The following is a 16,191-nucleotide window of genomic DNA, read 5'->3' on the forward strand; positions in this document are numbered from 1 at the left end:
CAGATTATTGCAGATGAAGATTTGATTGGAAGCAGTCTTGAGTGTATAGCTCTGAGCTGTTTCCAAACACCAAATCTGAACAGTGACATTTCACTGTAATTCTGCTACATGAATGAATTTATACCCAGAATACATAAAATAAAAAAAACATGAATTATCTAAAATGTGTCTGGAATCATGTTCTACACATTCTTTGTATGAGAGAGAGAGCATGCACATGTGGCTAGGGAAGTAGGGGTGCTGAGCATGTTGCAGCACCCCCTGATGAATCCGAATTTCAAATTGTACCAAAAATATTGGGGGGGAACAAAACATAGCCATCAGCAGCTCACCAAAAAATGTAAGCACCCCCCACTCCTAAACACTGTTGCATGCCTGTGTGCATGCGAGCAATTGGGGGTTGTTATCAGGCAGAGGTGGATGGAGTGTAGAGTAATATGACTCACACCCAGGATGGTAATGGTGTGGGGTTAGTGACTATAAAAGAAGGACCAGTAGCAAACAGACCACAAGAAGCATCACGGGATAGTGAGAGGTACCTATTGAAGTCTACATTGACAAGAGAACTTGGACTCACAGAACAGCATAGCACCTCAAGAAGCTCACAACACACACTATAGGGTGACTAGTTAATCTCTCACAAGGAAACCAGCTCTACTTAACTGAAAATGCTACCAAAGCTTTCTTTTGTCATCCTTGTGTGTGTTGGTACTTTGTTAATGTGTGCAAGCACTCAAAGCCTATCGAGAGACAATGGGATGAAACTGTGCGGCAGAGAGTTTATAAGAGCGGTTATCTTCACGTGCGGCGGGTCCCGTTGGAAACGGTCCTTAGACGAAGACTTGGGTAAGTAGCTACATCATTAAGGTTCTTAGTGCAAACACTTGTCGATGATGTTGAACTGGTCAAACTTGTACTTTTCTCCGCAGCTGCAGTAAGACGTTGTTATAGCCTATTAATTGTGTAAATCTCATGTGACTTGGGCACCGCATTTAATCGTTTTGATAGGCCTACTCGTCTTATTTTCTATTTTAAAAGATACAAGCTATGGTCAAAAAATCCAAAGTTGCAGTCTAGGTTTTTAAAGAAAAGCGCATCTATTCAATCAAGATGTTGGTACATTTGGTCAATTCTGTCCCAGAGAACGATGGATAGTGGTAGCCTACTTCAGAACCACCGACAGTTTATTGGTTAGAGAATTAGAAAATAGGGAGCGCTGCTTTTTCCTCTGTAGAAATATGGTACCCTGTTGGACTGATTACTAAGAAGTATACTAATTGAAACGCAATCAACCTAAGCGACCCAACATTATTTTGTAATTTCCTATGTAAAAGTTGTTCAGAGCGCTCTCGATTATTAGCACGGTGGACCTGCAATGTACTCTGCACGGTTTCTGAGCGTCATAGCTATCCGTGCAGTAACAGTGAACCTCTGGTTTTTACTGAAATGAATTGTTAGGGTGTCTTGACACGGTGGAACTTGTTGGAATTAAAAAAAGAACCCAGCATGTTATATTTTGGTGGATTTTCACTCATTGTATGTATTCACTTTTACAGTTTGTGTACCGGTATTCACATGAGTCAATGCATTAAAGTGTAGATCTTTTTTTTAAAATAATGAGTGTCTCACTAGCCTCTTTTATACCTGGTTCTAAAATACGTATCTTGTTCACATTCTCCGTGTGCCCACATTTGTCGACAGGCAGGCCTATAGACAAATCAAAATATTCATTGTGAACTGATTTTGAGATCTTTCTGACCACCTCCGGAGGTAGCCAAGACGCATCTTGTAAGGATATTCTTGAAGTGTAAACAAATCCTGACAACAAAAGCATAGCCTGTAAATTTGGCCAATTTCACGGTTGTCCCGCCCTCATAAAATACATCACACTGGCCAGTAAGTAGGGACAACGATAGGTTACCTCTACAAATCCTCCAGAATTAAGATCATGGTCTTCAATAGAAACCAAGTGCCTTCTGGTACTGTGGTCGGATGCCATAGTCCAATCGACATTTGATAATATCTTTATTTCTATACGTGTTAACGAAGATATCGTCCCGAATACATGAAAAAGGGTTCACATGTCCAATGCCAGCGCAACATCAAATATTTGAAAACATCTTAAAGGTCAATGACTGTAATAGCAGGAGTGGGAACGGGTTAACCCAGAGCCCATTTTTATTCGGAGCTGGATGCAGTATTGTGGCCATCCCATGATCCCACCCCCACCGTTAACTCTGGACAGCGCTGTGGATGATGGAGATAATGAAATGCTGACCGTTTTATAAACATTTTTGTAATTAGAAAAGTCAAAGGGCTGTATTCAAACCGCATCTCGGAAATGCAGCTTTGCAGCGTGGTTGAAATGTAAAATGAATGTTCCAGCTGAAACTGCATTCGCAGTAGACGCTACTTATATCGGCTCATTCTGAAATTACCTTTACATTTATAGGCTATAGCGGAATCTTGTAACGCTTCATCGTTACAGATTGAACAGAGCCCTAATTCATGTTGCTATTATCAGATATGAAAAAAAAGTGGTATTTATACTGAACGAAAATATAAACGCAACATGCAACAAATAACGATTTTATTGAGTTTTCCTTAAATAAAGTGTATCAGTCCATTGAAATAAAGTTATTAGGCCCTAATCGATGTATTTCACATGACTGGGCAGGGAGATCATAGGCCCACCCACCATGGAGCAAGGCCCAGCCAATCAGAATGAGTTTTTCCCCACACAAAAGGGCTTTATTACAGACAGAAATACTCCTCAGTTTCATCAGCTGTCCGAGTGGCTGGTCTCAGGTGAAGAAGCCAGATGTGGATGTCCTGGGCTGGCGTGGTTACACATGGTCTGGTGGTGGTGAGGCCGGTTGAATGTACTGCCAAATTCTCTAAAACGATGTTGGAGGCGGCTTATGGTAGAGAAATGAACATACAATTCTCTGGCAACAGTTCTAGTGGACATTCCTGCAGTCAGCATGCCAATTGCACTCCCTCAAAACTTGAGACATCTGTGGCATTGTGTTGTGTGGCAAAACTGCACATTTTAGAGTGGCCTTTTATTGAACCCAGCACAAGGTGCACGTGTGTAATGATCATGCAGTTTAATCAGCTTCTTGATATGCCACACCTGTCAAGTGGATGGATTATCTTGGCAAAGGAGAAACGCTCACTAACAGGGATGTAAACAAATTTGTGTGCAAAATTTGAGAGAAATAATCATTTTGTGTGTATGGAAAGGTTCTGTGATCTTTTATTTCAGCTCATGAAACATGGGACCAACACTACATGTTGTGTTTGTCCAGTATATAATACAGTGGCTTGTCTATGGGAATTGTATAAAAATCCACTCTGGCTCTAAAGGTAGCCTACAGGTGGAAAATTAGGCCAACAAAATATACACTATATATACAAAAATATGTGGACACCCCTTCAAATTAGTGGATTTGGCTATTTCAGCCACACCTGTTGCTGACAGGTGTTAGAGCTGCCCCGGTCAAATAGGTACTGTTATCGTAAAGTAGAAATGTCTAGGAGCAACAATGGCTCAGCCGTGAAGTGGTAGGCCACACAAGCTCACAGAACAGGACCGCCGAGTGCTGAAGTGCGTAAAAATGGTCTTTCCTCAGTTGCAGCACTCACTACCAATTTCCAAACTGCCTTTGCAAGCAAGGTCAGTACAATAACTATTAGTCGGGAGCATCATGAAATGGCTTGCCATGGCTGAGCAGCCACACACTAGCCTAAGATCACCATGTGCAATGCCCAGCATCGGCTGGAGTGGTGTGAAGCTCGCCACTATTGGACTCTGGAGCAGTGGAAATGCTTCTCTGGATTGATGAATCACGCTTCACCATCTGGCAGTCCGATGGACGAATCTGGGTTTGGTGGATGCCAGGAAAACAATACCTGCCCGAATGCATAGTGCCAACTGTAAAGTTTGGTGGAGGAGGAAAAATGGTCTGGGGCTGTTTTTCATGTTTCGGGCTAGGACCCTTAGTTCCAGTGAAGGGAAATCTTAATGCTACAGCATATGATGACAGACTAGACGATTCTGTGCTTCCAACTGTGTGGCAACAGTTTGGGGAAGGCCCTTTCCTGTTTCAGCATGACAATGCCCCCATGCACAAAGCGAGGTCCATACAGAAATGGTTTGTCGAGACCGTTGTGGAAGAACTTGACTGGCCTACACAGAGCCCTGACCTCAACCCCATTGAACACTTTTGGGATGAATTGGAACACCGACTACGAGCCAGGCCTAATCGCCCAACATCAGTGCCTGACCTCACTAATGTTCTTGTGGCTGAATAGAAGCAATGTTCCAACATTGAGTGGAAAGCCTTCCCAGAATAGTGGAGGCTGATATCGCAGGAAGGGGGGGGGGGCAACTCCATATTAATGCCCATGATTTTGGGATGTCCGACGAGCAGGTGGCCACATACCTTTGGTCATGTAATGTACCTTGCCATACACTTGTCAGGCACTGTGCTCTTCTCCATCATAGTTCGCCACATCATCCCCAACACATTTGTAGTAGGCCTATATCAGTCTATCAACCCTCTGAGTGAAAGTGACTCCATTTCAGAATTATCACTGATCAATTATCTGGAAGAAACCACAGTCCTTCTTCCAGCATGTTACATTTCTGTTCCTTTGGTAGAACTGTTTAGGTCTAGTATCGGCTAACGCAAAATCTTTATTGAATTCTGTTCTATTATATTCTGTGAATCTTTTAAGCATTTTCCAGACTAATAGCTAGCAATAAAGTGCAGAAGATGTCCAAACTGATTCGTAAAGGCGCATAACTTTCTGTAAGCATGAGCGAGGCCACTTCCGCAATTACAAATCATTTGGAATAAAACAAAGCGCATGAGCTGACGAGATTATCGGGACACTATTAAGCCCAGTATTAAATTGTTGGTTAACAAAAAAAATAGGCCGTAATGATGACAGTATAACTATTGAGTATAAAGTATGCTTTTTTCCCTGTTGATTTACACAGCTTGTGTCATAAGGGAAGATCCAAGGCAAGTTGGATTAGTTTGCATACAGGGAGGGACCAGAATCTGGTCACAATGCAGATGCAGTCGGCAGATAGGAGACATTTTAAAACCATGTGTAGAAGCAACAATACTTGATCAGATAGTTATCGGCTCATCTTCTTCGGATGATAACCAAATGTGAATGCAAGGTGTTCTCACCCCTACTGACTGTCCCCCCCCATGCTCTGACCTCTTCCAGATCTCCTCCATTCCAGCTCCCACAGTGATGTCAGAGAGGGCGAGGACAGCAGACTCAACTGGCCTCATGGTCTGGACCAGGCCGCAGTAGCAGACCACTCTCTCCAGCTCTCCTCCTCACCCCCCACCTCCCTGGCTGAACTCCTCTCACTCCTGGGTGGAGTGGGGGACCATAGGGGGTCAGCGGCCAACCTCGACCCCAGTGAAGAGCTCCAGAATCATGCAGTGGTGTTGGGAGGAGTGGGGGGAGCCGGAGAGCTGGCCAGGAGCCCAAGCATCAATTGGCAACGCCGCAACAGGCGAAAGAGGAACGTTTCCTTGGGCGTAGCTGGCATGTGCTGCAACCAGGGCTGCACTAAGAATGACATTCGGCGTCTGTGCTGAGACTGGGGCAGTGGGCAACAGGATGGTGGAGCTGCCCTAGCCTGGGTTTATCTGACCACCTCCTCTCTGTGTTATTGGAGTGTGGGTGATAGGTAGCCGTTTTCTTTTCATTGTTAAATTAGATTGTTGATGGGAGAAATTTCAACACAGGCTGGCTCAGGATTTCCCAAACTCGGTCCTCGGGACCCCAAGGAGTGCCCTAGCACTACACAGCTAATTCAACTAATCATCAAGCTTTGATCATTTAAATCAGTTGGGAAGTGTTAGGCCAAAAAACTAAATGTGCACCCCTTAGGGTCTAGAGGACCAGGTTTGGGAAATGCTGGGCTAGCTGTTTAAATGGCTTTGTACGTTTTTCTGTATAATGTGTAAGGCAAATAGTTTGCAAATAAATGTATTGCTCAAATGTTGTTTCATCATTAAATGAATTACTGAAGCAAGAGCACCTATGCACTTCCCTGAGAAATACAATTGTTTGAATGACTTGAAAAATGCATCCCCCCCTTACACCCACCAAGAATACCCCATTGAAATACTGTGAACATATGTTAAGTGTATGTAAATGTCAAACTTGTTGAATATCAATATAAAGTATATTTTGGAAATCACATTTTGTCTACGTCGAAATGTCTCATCCACTTAATGGAAAAGCAAAAAATGTGCTATCTATATAATAATGCATGGTAAAGAACATATTGGTATTTATTAGGTTCATCAAAAATAAATCATTTCATGTCTGCATTCTACCTGGGGTAAAACCACATTATTGTTAGCCCTTACTCAATGTTTACTGTAGCTGACGCCATGGTAACAGTCAGGTAATAAGGAAAAATAAGCTCTTATTTTCCCTTATTAGCTTTTTTTTTTCTTCTTCAATACTCTCCTGGTTTGCCATGGAAACGGTAACAGTTGTGTTAAGTCAGCCATGAGGACAAGAGGATCCACCAGACACAATAACGGTTATTGCAATGACTACCATACTTCCACAGAACATTAGTTACACTTACTATCACCACCACTACCAAGGTGTACCTTGAGAGGGATTTCACACAGCTCGTTTTAACAGGGACTCACTGGTTTATGAGGATCCTTCCCCATTTAGCCTCAAAGCAATCACAACAAATCACCACAGTTTTCTCCGTGGGAGACCATTCCTGACTGTAGGCCTACTATACCTGAGTATTTGACAATGGTTTTAAGTCACCAGTCAGCGCATGAAATAGATACAAGTTTCTCTGCGGTGTGTGTGTGCGTGCATTTGTGCAATTACTTTTCAATACATTTCAAAACAAGTATTTAGAGCATCTTAATTTGAAAGAATAAGTAGTTGAATATTGGAATGTATTTAAAAAATACTATTTGGAAAGATTTGCATGTATTTACAATTACTTAAAATACATATCATTGGAAGCATTTGAAAGACAGTGTTTTCCAATAAATATTTGAATTATTTGGTGTCCACTTGAAAATAGTTGTGAATGTACTTAAGTTTCGTTTGAAATCGAAGCTATGCAGGTCTCATTTGACTTATTAATCGCAATATGAAGCCCATACTTTACATTGGTGTCTCGTGATAGAGGGACAAGATGCCATGTTACATTTAATTATTATTTTTTTTTTTTAAAAACAGTTTCTAAAAGCTCGTTGGACATGGAGCAGCAAAGTATTTGAGGGCATTTGAAATATGTTTGGTGCAAATATATTTGAAAAGGGGTTCAAATGGTGTTCCAGGAAAGTTGTGAATAAGTCATCGTTTTGTTCTGTGTATTTAGAAAATTCTCAAATACATAGAAAAAAGTAATTGAAATAACAGATACTCAAATACACATGTATTTGAGGTCTGGTGTGCACGTGTGTGTATGTGCAAATTGTCATGTGCAAGTGACCTTTTTTGAGGGCTGACGGTGTGGATGGAGATGAGAGCCACTGTCACCAACTTTCCACTCAAGAGGATGATTACAACCAAATAAAATGACAGTTAAACTTTTGTCTCTCACAAATAAATAAAACATGCCACTAAAGCAACAAAATCAATTTCTGACCAGTTTTGCAATAACATACCCTTTAATACTGTATTACTGCTTTGATGAAAAATAGCTGATATCTTACAATCAATTTAGCCTAAGCATTATAACTCAAATGTAAAACCAGAACTCTTATGTTCAACTCGCAAACAGGTAAATACTGGCTTGTATAAAACAATTAAATAAATACATGATAAAAACCCTTTCCTCGCCATGATCATAGATTATTGCTTTTTTTATGAAAAATAACAAATATGTTCACTCAAAACACTTTAACCTTCGAAGTTTTGACATTCAGCACGGCTGCCATAACAACAACCTAAAATAAAAGGACAGACAGACAAAACAGTCTCGTCCATTTTCTTATACAGTGGGGGAAAAAAGTATTTGATCCCCTCCTGATTTTGTACGTTTGCCCACTGACAAAGAAATTATCAGTCTATAATTTTAATGGTAGGTTTATTTGAACAGTGAGAGACAGAATAACAACAACAAAAATCCAGAAAAACGCAAGTCAAAAATGTTATAAAATGATTTGCATTATAATGAGGGAAATAAGTATTTGACCCCTCTGCAAAACATGACTTAGTACTTGGTGGCAAAACCCTTGTTGGCAATCACAGAGGTCAGACGTTTCTTGTAGTTGGCCACCAGGTTTGCACACATCTCAGGAGGGATTTTGTCCCACTCCTCTTTGCAGATCTTCTCCAAGTCATTAAGGTTTCGAGGCTGACGTTTGGCAACTCAAACCTTCAGCTCCCCCCACAGATTTTCTATGGGATTAAGGTCTGGAGACTGGCTAGGCCACTCCAGGACCTTAATGTGCTTCTTCTTGAGCCACTCCTTTGTTGCCTTGGCCGTGTGTTTTGGTGTCATGCTGGAATACCCATCCACGACACATTTTCAATGCCCTGGCTGAGGGAAGGAGGTTCTCACCCAAGATTTGACGGTACATGGCCCCGTCCATCGTCCCTTTAATGCGGTGAAGTTGTCCTGTCCCCTTAGCAGAAAAACACCCCCAAAGCATAATGTTTCCACCTTCATGTTTGACGGTGGGGATGGTGTTATTGGCAGCATTCCTCCTCCTCCAAACACGGCGAGTTGATGTCAAAGAGCTCCATTTTGGTCTCATCTGACCACAACACTTTCACCAGTTGTCCTCTGAGTCATTCAGATGTTCATTGACAAACTTCAGATGGCATGCATATGTGCTTTCGAGCAGGGGGACCTTGCGGGCGCTGCAGGATTTCAGTCCTTCACGGCATAGTGTGTTACCAATTGTTTTCTTGGTGACTATGGTCCCAGCTGCCTTGAGATCATTGACAAGATCCTCCCGTGTAGTTCTGGGCTGATTCCTCACCGTTCTCATGATCATTGCAACTCCACGAGGTGAGATCTTGCATGTAGCCCCAGGCCGATGGAGATTGACAGTTCTTTTGTGTTTCTTCCATTTGCGAATAATCACACCAACTGTTGTCACCTTCTCACCAAGCTGCTTGGCGATGGTCTTGTAGCCCATTCCAGCCTTGTGTAGGTCTACAATCTTGTCCCTGACATCCTTGGAGAGCTCTTTGGTCTTGGCCATGGTGGAGAGTTTGGAATCTGATTGATTGATTGCTTCTGTTACCTGTATAAAAGACACCTGTCCACAAACTGAGATTTCTCCCTTTAAGTGTGTGCTCCTAATCTCAGCTCGTTACCTGTATAAAAGACACCTGGGAGCCAGAAATCTTTCTGATTGAGAGGGGGTCAAATACTTATTTCCCTCATTAAAATGCAAATCAATTTTAACATTTTTGACATGCGTTTTCCTGGATTTTTTTGTTGTTATTCTGTCAAATAAACACTGTTCAAATAAACCTACCATTAAAATTATAGACTGATCCTTTCTTTGTCAGTGGGCAAACGTACAAAATCAGCAGGGGATCAAATACTTTTTCCCCCCTCACTGTACGTACTACTGATCCGGCAGAAGTGCACATTCATATTCCAATGGAGGTCAGCAGGTGAGATGATGGCACATTAACACAATATGGATTACTGTGACAAAGAGAAAAGTGGTTTGACGTAATCCACTTGAGTTGAGGAGGGAGGCAGGTGGAACAGTCTTAATGTCTTTACTAAATGCACGTCTTCTGTATTGCTATCCTTGACGTGTTTCTGTGCTGCCATTAGCATCAACATACACAACAGCGGAGTGTGTTCTGCCTGTGCTGGAGTCTGAGGCCAGAGCCCAAAATAAGTCATAATAGCCACAGTGAAAACATCCCAGAATGGAGAAAAGACGACAGCAAAGTAACAGCAGCATGTGGTCATTTTCTTTCCCCAAATCAGTGAAAAAAGGGATAGGTTCGCACGCAAAGACAGACTTCAATATTGTCTTTTTGTGATTTCTCCCAGAATGCCATTGGTAATCCTCCCCGCTTGCTCCTCCTATCTGCTCCAGAAGACCGTTGGCTCAAGTGACTTCATTGTCGTAGTCTTTGAGAGTTAAGGCGTCGTCAGGGTTGTGTTGATTAGGGCACACCGTGGCAAAACGTTTTACAATGGAAAATGAAAATGTGCGTTTCTTACTGGACAAGGTGATCATGTGGGCTAGGCCAGGTCACCTTCATCAGAGCCCTCCAGGAAGGGTTCCTCAGCCCTCTTTACTGTGTCCCGGAACGTGTCCACACTCTGCGCTAACGTCTTGAAGGTGGGCCGCAGACCTGGGTCACCATTCCAGCACTCTGTCATCATGTTGTGGATCTGAGGGGTAAATAGATAGATTTGACCATTTAAAACGCAATACAAGCACACCAGTGGACAATGCATTTAAAATCATTGAGGATGACACAAAAAAGTCCTCTTAAATAAATGGTTCAAAAACGTAACATAGTATGTGTAAGCTACACAGTAGACCTAGCCTACTAGGCAGAATTGGGTTACACATACAGTATAACATAACAAAACAAAGGACAGGATGGCATTGACAGACACAGAGCAGGACTCCCTCAGCAGATCAGCGATCTCTGGCTCCTAAACTGAGTTAGATGATGGTGATGTCAGTTGACGCCATAGAAATACAATGACGCAATTGGCTTGCTGGCGCTGATGTGGTCCACAGCTCAGCCTCTCCGTAGCCCCGACTTCGTATATTACACCACAACTAACGTCACCCACTCGGGTGATGCCTCTGCTGCTGCTACAGAGCAAGAAAAGCCCACCACACATCAGTACGATCTTGCTGCCATTTCCATACTGCAGTCAGGTCACCACTGATCAAGAAGCAGCCGGTGTTGAAATGCATCTTTTAAAATGCAAATATTAGCCAGCTAGCTAAACCTGACAAGTCATCCTGTCATCAGTCCTGCAACTCCGTGGGTGAAAACAACCAGATATATCCAATCAACAGCTCAATTACTTATCAAAAACTAAAAAGATGATTCAAAAAAACTATTAAAAAAAACCCACCTAAAAACATAAAATATGTAAAACATTTACTGAGCTCTCTGTTTAGGCTGCCTTACGATTTTGAGGGAGGCTCAAGTTTGGATGGCAATCAGATATACACAAGATACAGAAACAGACAGAGACAAACAGACAAAAAAAACAGACGGTCAGCCTCACCTCCTCAGGACAGCCCTGGGGAGCAGGGAGTCTGTATCCTCTCTTCAGGAGATCAATGAGGTGGTACACTATCATCTGGCCCTGCTTGTCACGGCCCATCTTATCCATGAACACCTGGGGGGAGACAGTTGAGTTAGAAAAGTGATAAAGATGAAGAAGGATCGCGTGAGGTAGAAGAGGGAAAATAAGAGAGTGCAGAGACGTACGGATGGAGGACTGCAGTTCTTGTCACTGTGGGTGAACAGCTCGTATAAGACCACGCCAAAGCTCCACACGTCAGAGCCCACTGAGAACTTGCTCTCAGTCAGCGACTCAGGGGCATACCTTCAACACAACGAAGCAAAATGAGCCTACAAAATGTAAATAAAAACGTACACACAGCAATGATCTAAAAAGAGACCCTTTAAAAGGGGTTATAAAGGGTATCTAAGTAAAATATACAGTCAATCATTAGTTAAAATAGTTTATACAACATTAATAAACAGTACATCTTTTTTCAAATTGTAGGATTGCTATTTTGGTGCTTGCCAATTAGTGAGCTCATTTGTGACTAACTTCATTAATAACAGTAACACTCGATTACTGTAGTAACCACAATTCTCCCACTGCCTGTTACAGAAGTTGCGGTATTTTTTCTCACCAGAAGATGGGGCTCTCCCCCGGCTCTCTGACGGTGTAGTAGTCCTTGTCCTGAGGCAGGACCTTGGTGAGCCCAAAGTCTCCTATCTTCACCCTCAGCTCACTCTCTACCAGGATGTTACGGGTGGCCAGGTCTCTGTGGATGTAGCGCTTGGTCGCCAGGTAGTCCATGCCCTGCAGGAGCACACAGGTAGAGTTCAGTGAGTTCCTGTGAAGTCATTAAAATGACAGTCCACAGTAACAAACACCAATCTCCTGATGAGCAAGGGGCTGTCTGCATTCAACTTAATCAAGTAGTAAAAACAGAGTTTAACAACATTTTTGTCGGTTCTTCTCCATTGGTTTTCATGGAAAATTGCTCTCCGCTGCAAAAGTTTGTTGGACATCGCAACAGTAAATAGGGAGGGCAGGACTTGAAAAAAGGTCAATCATCTTTCTCAAGTGTTTGCACAGTCTTACAACGTACTGCGCTGTAACAGTCCTGTACCTTGCAGATCTGTGAGGCGTAGAGCAGGAGCTTCTTGTAGTCGAATCGGTCCTTGTTCTTGACGAGGTAGTCTCTCAGACTGCCGTGGGGGAGATACTCCATGATCAGATGCAGGTTCCTCCGACCTAGGATATGGTTAGAATTGAATAAACAGCACAGCAGTCAGATGCATAGCACTACAACACCTTAGCTTGCACTAATTTCCAGTGATTGAAAGTTCCTGTTATGATGGTCATGTACTGTACAAAGCTGGGACATAGTAGCATGATTCATTTCAACAGTTGCATATTCAAGGAACAACGACCGAGAGAAGATTATGGTCATCACGCTTTGCTCAACAGCAGAAAAACATACTGGTCTCACCAGCGCTGTAGCACACTCCCTTGTACTTGACGATGTTATCATGCTGGAGGGACTTGAGGATCTCAATCTCCCGTTCAAAGTCTCTGAGGTGTTCTGCTGTGCTGTGCTGCAGCTTCTTGACTGCCACCACCTCCCCTGTGTTGTCGAGCAGAGGATCGTACCTACACATCTCCACACTGCCAAAGTTACCCTGAGCGAGAAAGAGAGAGACAGACAGAAAGAGAGGGAGGGAGAGAGAGAGAGAGAGAGTGTGAGTTATTCATCTCGGTTAACCCAGAACTTAACCCTTGTGTAGTCTTAACGTTCTGTATACTCCACTTGTCCAAAAGGTCAAAAACTACCCGCCTTCACTAGACCCCTAAAATAAAGCAGCTTAATTTAATTTTAAACCCCAAATCTATCTTGCATGAAGAAATAACCTGTCATTCATCACAAACTTTGCGAATATCTGGGGTTTCCCTCTTCACAATGCAGAAAGACTGCATTTAATCAGTGGACACCACTCGTTTTTATTACAACTCACCTGTCATAATTGTTTTCTTTACCTAAGTAGAGTTTTATTATTATTATTGCTGAAGGTACTGCATAGGTGTAAACATACATTTTTTAGCAAGAGATAGAACTTGCATAGCCAAAGAAAGTAGCAGAAATGTGCAGAAAGTAGTTTTGAATGCATTTTATTGAAGGGAAACAATAACAGTCTTTTTGGGGCAACATAGTGATACATTCTTATATACTGTACAATGAGGAATTCAACGACAAAATACTAGACTTCTCCCATATTTTGAACCATTGCCCCCACCCACAAGGTGCATAAACAACAACAATAAATAAGAAAATAAGATAATAGATACAAAACAAAAACGTGAAGAACATAAATCAATCAACTCTAATTAGCACATGTAGGACAGTATGCAAGTGTGTGTGAATGGACTTTTCAGATGTATTTCTCACATGTGCAGCACATAGTATTTGTTTTAGTCCTTCTCTGGGGGGCAGAATTGGCAACTCCTCCTCTTGCCTGACCCAGCTGCAGCCTCAGGTGGATCAGGACACGATTCATCCCCCTGAACAGCTTTCACAAGCGCTGCTGTGCGTGGGAGGCTCTCCCTTCTTTGAATGTGTGGGGTTACAAGTGCCTTTCCCAGCTGCTCCAGAAACACCCTCCTCTTGTTCCGCTTATCAGCCATCCAGGTAGGGTTGATCTTGTTCTATATCACGGAGACATTGTATGAGGACACATCAATGATGTTATGGAAGATGACCAAGGGACAGCGGGCAGTCATCCTCTAGCAGCTGTAAATTCCAATCACCTTGTCCAGGTTGTCCACACCTCCTTTGTTGTGGTTGTAGTCCAGGATGATGGCTGGCTTCCGGTCCTCACGATCACTGATCTCAGCCGTTTTGTGCAGTTTGCTCAGGAGGACCACATTCTTGTTCCTCTTTGGGAGGTAAGAAATTTGAGTGGTGGTGGAGGTGAAGGCAAACTTTGATGAGAAGGCCTCTCTCCCCCTTGTTGCGAGGAGTGCAGGAGGGAGCTCAGGCTTGTTCTTTCTAACTGTGCCAGCCATGGTGATCTTCCTCTTCAGGAGCTGCTGGCTGAGTTCACGAGAGGTGAAGAAATTGTCACACGTGACATTGTGCCCCCTCAGTCCATTTGTCACATCAAGCACAACCTGCATCCCCTGGTTCTTCTCCGGGCCTCCACTGGTCGGCTTCCCTGTGTAGACTTGCATCTTCCAAGCGTAGCTGGATTGTGCGTCACAGGCCACCCATATCTTGATGCCATACTTTGCTGGCTTGCTGGGCATATACTGCCGGAAAGGACAGCAACCTTTTCACAAATAAGATTACTATCAGTAATTTGTATCAGTGTCACAGAAAACAATCACATAAATCAATGATATTACGGCAATACATAATAAAATTAACAGTGAAAATCACTTACATTAGAGAAATAAAAATAAAAATGTACCTCTGAATGGAACCAGTTGCTCATCCACTGTTACTTCAGGCCCAGGGTTGTAGAGGTATGGCTTCATCCACTGTTACTTCAGGCCCAGGGTTGTAGAGGTATGGCCTCATCCACTGTTACTTCAGGCCCAGGGTTGTAGAGGTATGGCCTCATCCACTGTTACTTCAGGCCCAGGGTTGTAGAGGTATGGCCTCATCCACTGTTACTTCAGGCCCAGGGTTGTAGAGGTATGGCCTCATCCACTGTTACCTCAGGCCCAGGGTTGTAGAGGTATGGCCTCATCCACTGTTACTTCAGGCCCAGGGTTGTAGAGGTATGGCCTCATCCACTGTTACTTCAGGCCCAGGGTTGTAGAGGTATGGCCTCATCCACTGTTACTTCAGGCCCAGGGTTGTAGAGGTATGGCCTCATCCACTGCTACTTCAGGCCCAGGGTTGTAGAGGTATGGCCTCATCCACTGTTACTTCAGGCCCAGGGTTGTAGAGGTATGGCCTCATCCACTGTTACTTCAGGCCCAGGGTTGTAGAGGTATGGCCTCATCCACTGTTACTTCAGGCCCAGGGTTGTAGACATTTGGCAGACGCTCCACCCACTTCTCCCAGACCTCTCTTACGGCCGCCAGTTTGTCTCTCACACGTCTTGCAGGTCTTGACTCACGGTTATCAAATCATAGCCTTCTTGAGAAAGTGTGAAAGACTTTCAGTGCCATCGTGGCACGGAAAATCACCCTTCCACTCCGCATCCCAGAGACTACATGTAGCCTCGCCTCGGGACCTATACACACCCGCTAAGATTAGCAGCCCTATGTAGGCGCGTAGGTCAAACTCATCCTTTTCCAGTTGTCTTGATATTTACAGAAACCCTCCAAATTTGTCATCTCCAGGAAGATTTTTTCAATGGCTGGTGTGATGAACATGTAGATTGTTGAGGCGATGTCCTGTGCATGGGCAACTGCATGTCTTGTGGGCCCTGGAGTCATCCTTATGACATTTTGTGCTGCCACCCTGCCCTGGTTGTCATATGGTGACAAAGACCATGTTATTTAGCTGTTCTTTGACAAAAAATGCCTCTCTTTCAGCTTGGGGGATTTCTTCTTCATCTGAAGATGATGCATCGTGCTCTGGGTTGTATTCTTCCCCATCTTCTTCTTCAGATACCTCCTCTTCTAAATCACTGTTCTCTTAGATCTGAAAAAATCTGATCTATGACCTGTTGGGCACTGAAACGTGCACTCATGGCTTCAGCAAAGAGAGAACTGGGGGGACTGTCATCTGCAGCACCTTTATAGCCTCTGACTGCATTCCCCATTAGTAAACAATGCTTTCAAGAAATTATTATTTTGTCTGAAATAGTTTTTATTTTGTCTGAACTTGAGTCATGTGTGAGGTCGTGGAGGGGAGTTGCTGCACATGCACAAGAAAGTTTTAGTTTTGTCTGTTTAATCAGTAGCACACAATCTCAATG

General features: G+C 43.2%; 2 protein-coding genes across 4 annotated transcripts in view; one reads left to right on the plus strand and one right to left on the minus strand.

Moving 5' to 3' along the window:
• Positions 1–493: 493 nt before the first annotated feature.
• On the plus strand, positions 494–6,070 carry LOC115159119 (relaxin-3). Its single transcript, XM_029708554.1, has 2 exons — positions 494–846; positions 5,248–6,070. The coding sequence occupies exons 1-2, from the start codon at positions 669–671 to the stop codon at positions 5,628–5,630; spliced, it is 561 nt and encodes a 186-aa protein (XP_029564414.1). The 5' UTR covers positions 494–668; the 3' UTR covers positions 5,631–6,070.
• Positions 6,071–10,035: 3,965 nt separating this feature from the next.
• LOC115159121 (tyrosine-protein kinase JAK2) overlaps positions 10,036–16,191 on the minus strand; it is an 87,075-nt gene continuing 80,919 nt past the window's right edge. For all 3 annotated transcript variants that reach the window (XM_029708558.1, XM_029708556.1, XM_029708557.1), the window contains 6 exons: positions 12,753–12,942; positions 12,390–12,514; positions 11,904–12,076; positions 11,470–11,587; positions 11,264–11,377; positions 10,036–10,402 (listed from right to left, as the gene is read on the minus strand). In XM_029708558.1, the coding sequence (XP_029564418.1) occupies positions 10,250–10,402; positions 11,264–11,377; positions 11,470–11,587; positions 11,904–12,076; positions 12,390–12,514; positions 12,753–12,942 (873 nt within the window). In that variant the 3' untranslated portion in view covers positions 10,036–10,249. The remainder of the gene's footprint in view (positions 10,403–11,263; positions 11,378–11,469; positions 11,588–11,903; positions 12,077–12,389; positions 12,515–12,752; positions 12,943–16,191) is intronic.

This window comes from Salmo trutta, chromosome 23 (genome assembly GCF_901001165.1).
Source record: "Salmo trutta chromosome 23, fSalTru1.1, whole genome shotgun sequence".
Taxonomy (NCBI): Eukaryota; Metazoa; Chordata; class Actinopteri; order Salmoniformes; family Salmonidae; genus Salmo; species Salmo trutta.

What these genes read in the sequence shown, in the direction of transcription:
- LOC115159119 (XM_029708554.1), top strand. Translation starts at nt 669, where the DNA reads ATGCTACCAAAGCTTTCTTTTGTCATCCTTGTGTGTGTTGGTACTTTG. An exon ending in GTCCTTAGACGAAGACTTGG is followed by an intron (nt 847 to 5,247) that starts GTAAGTAGCTAC and finishes GACCTCTTCCAG; the next exon opens with ATCTCCTCCATTCCAGCTCC.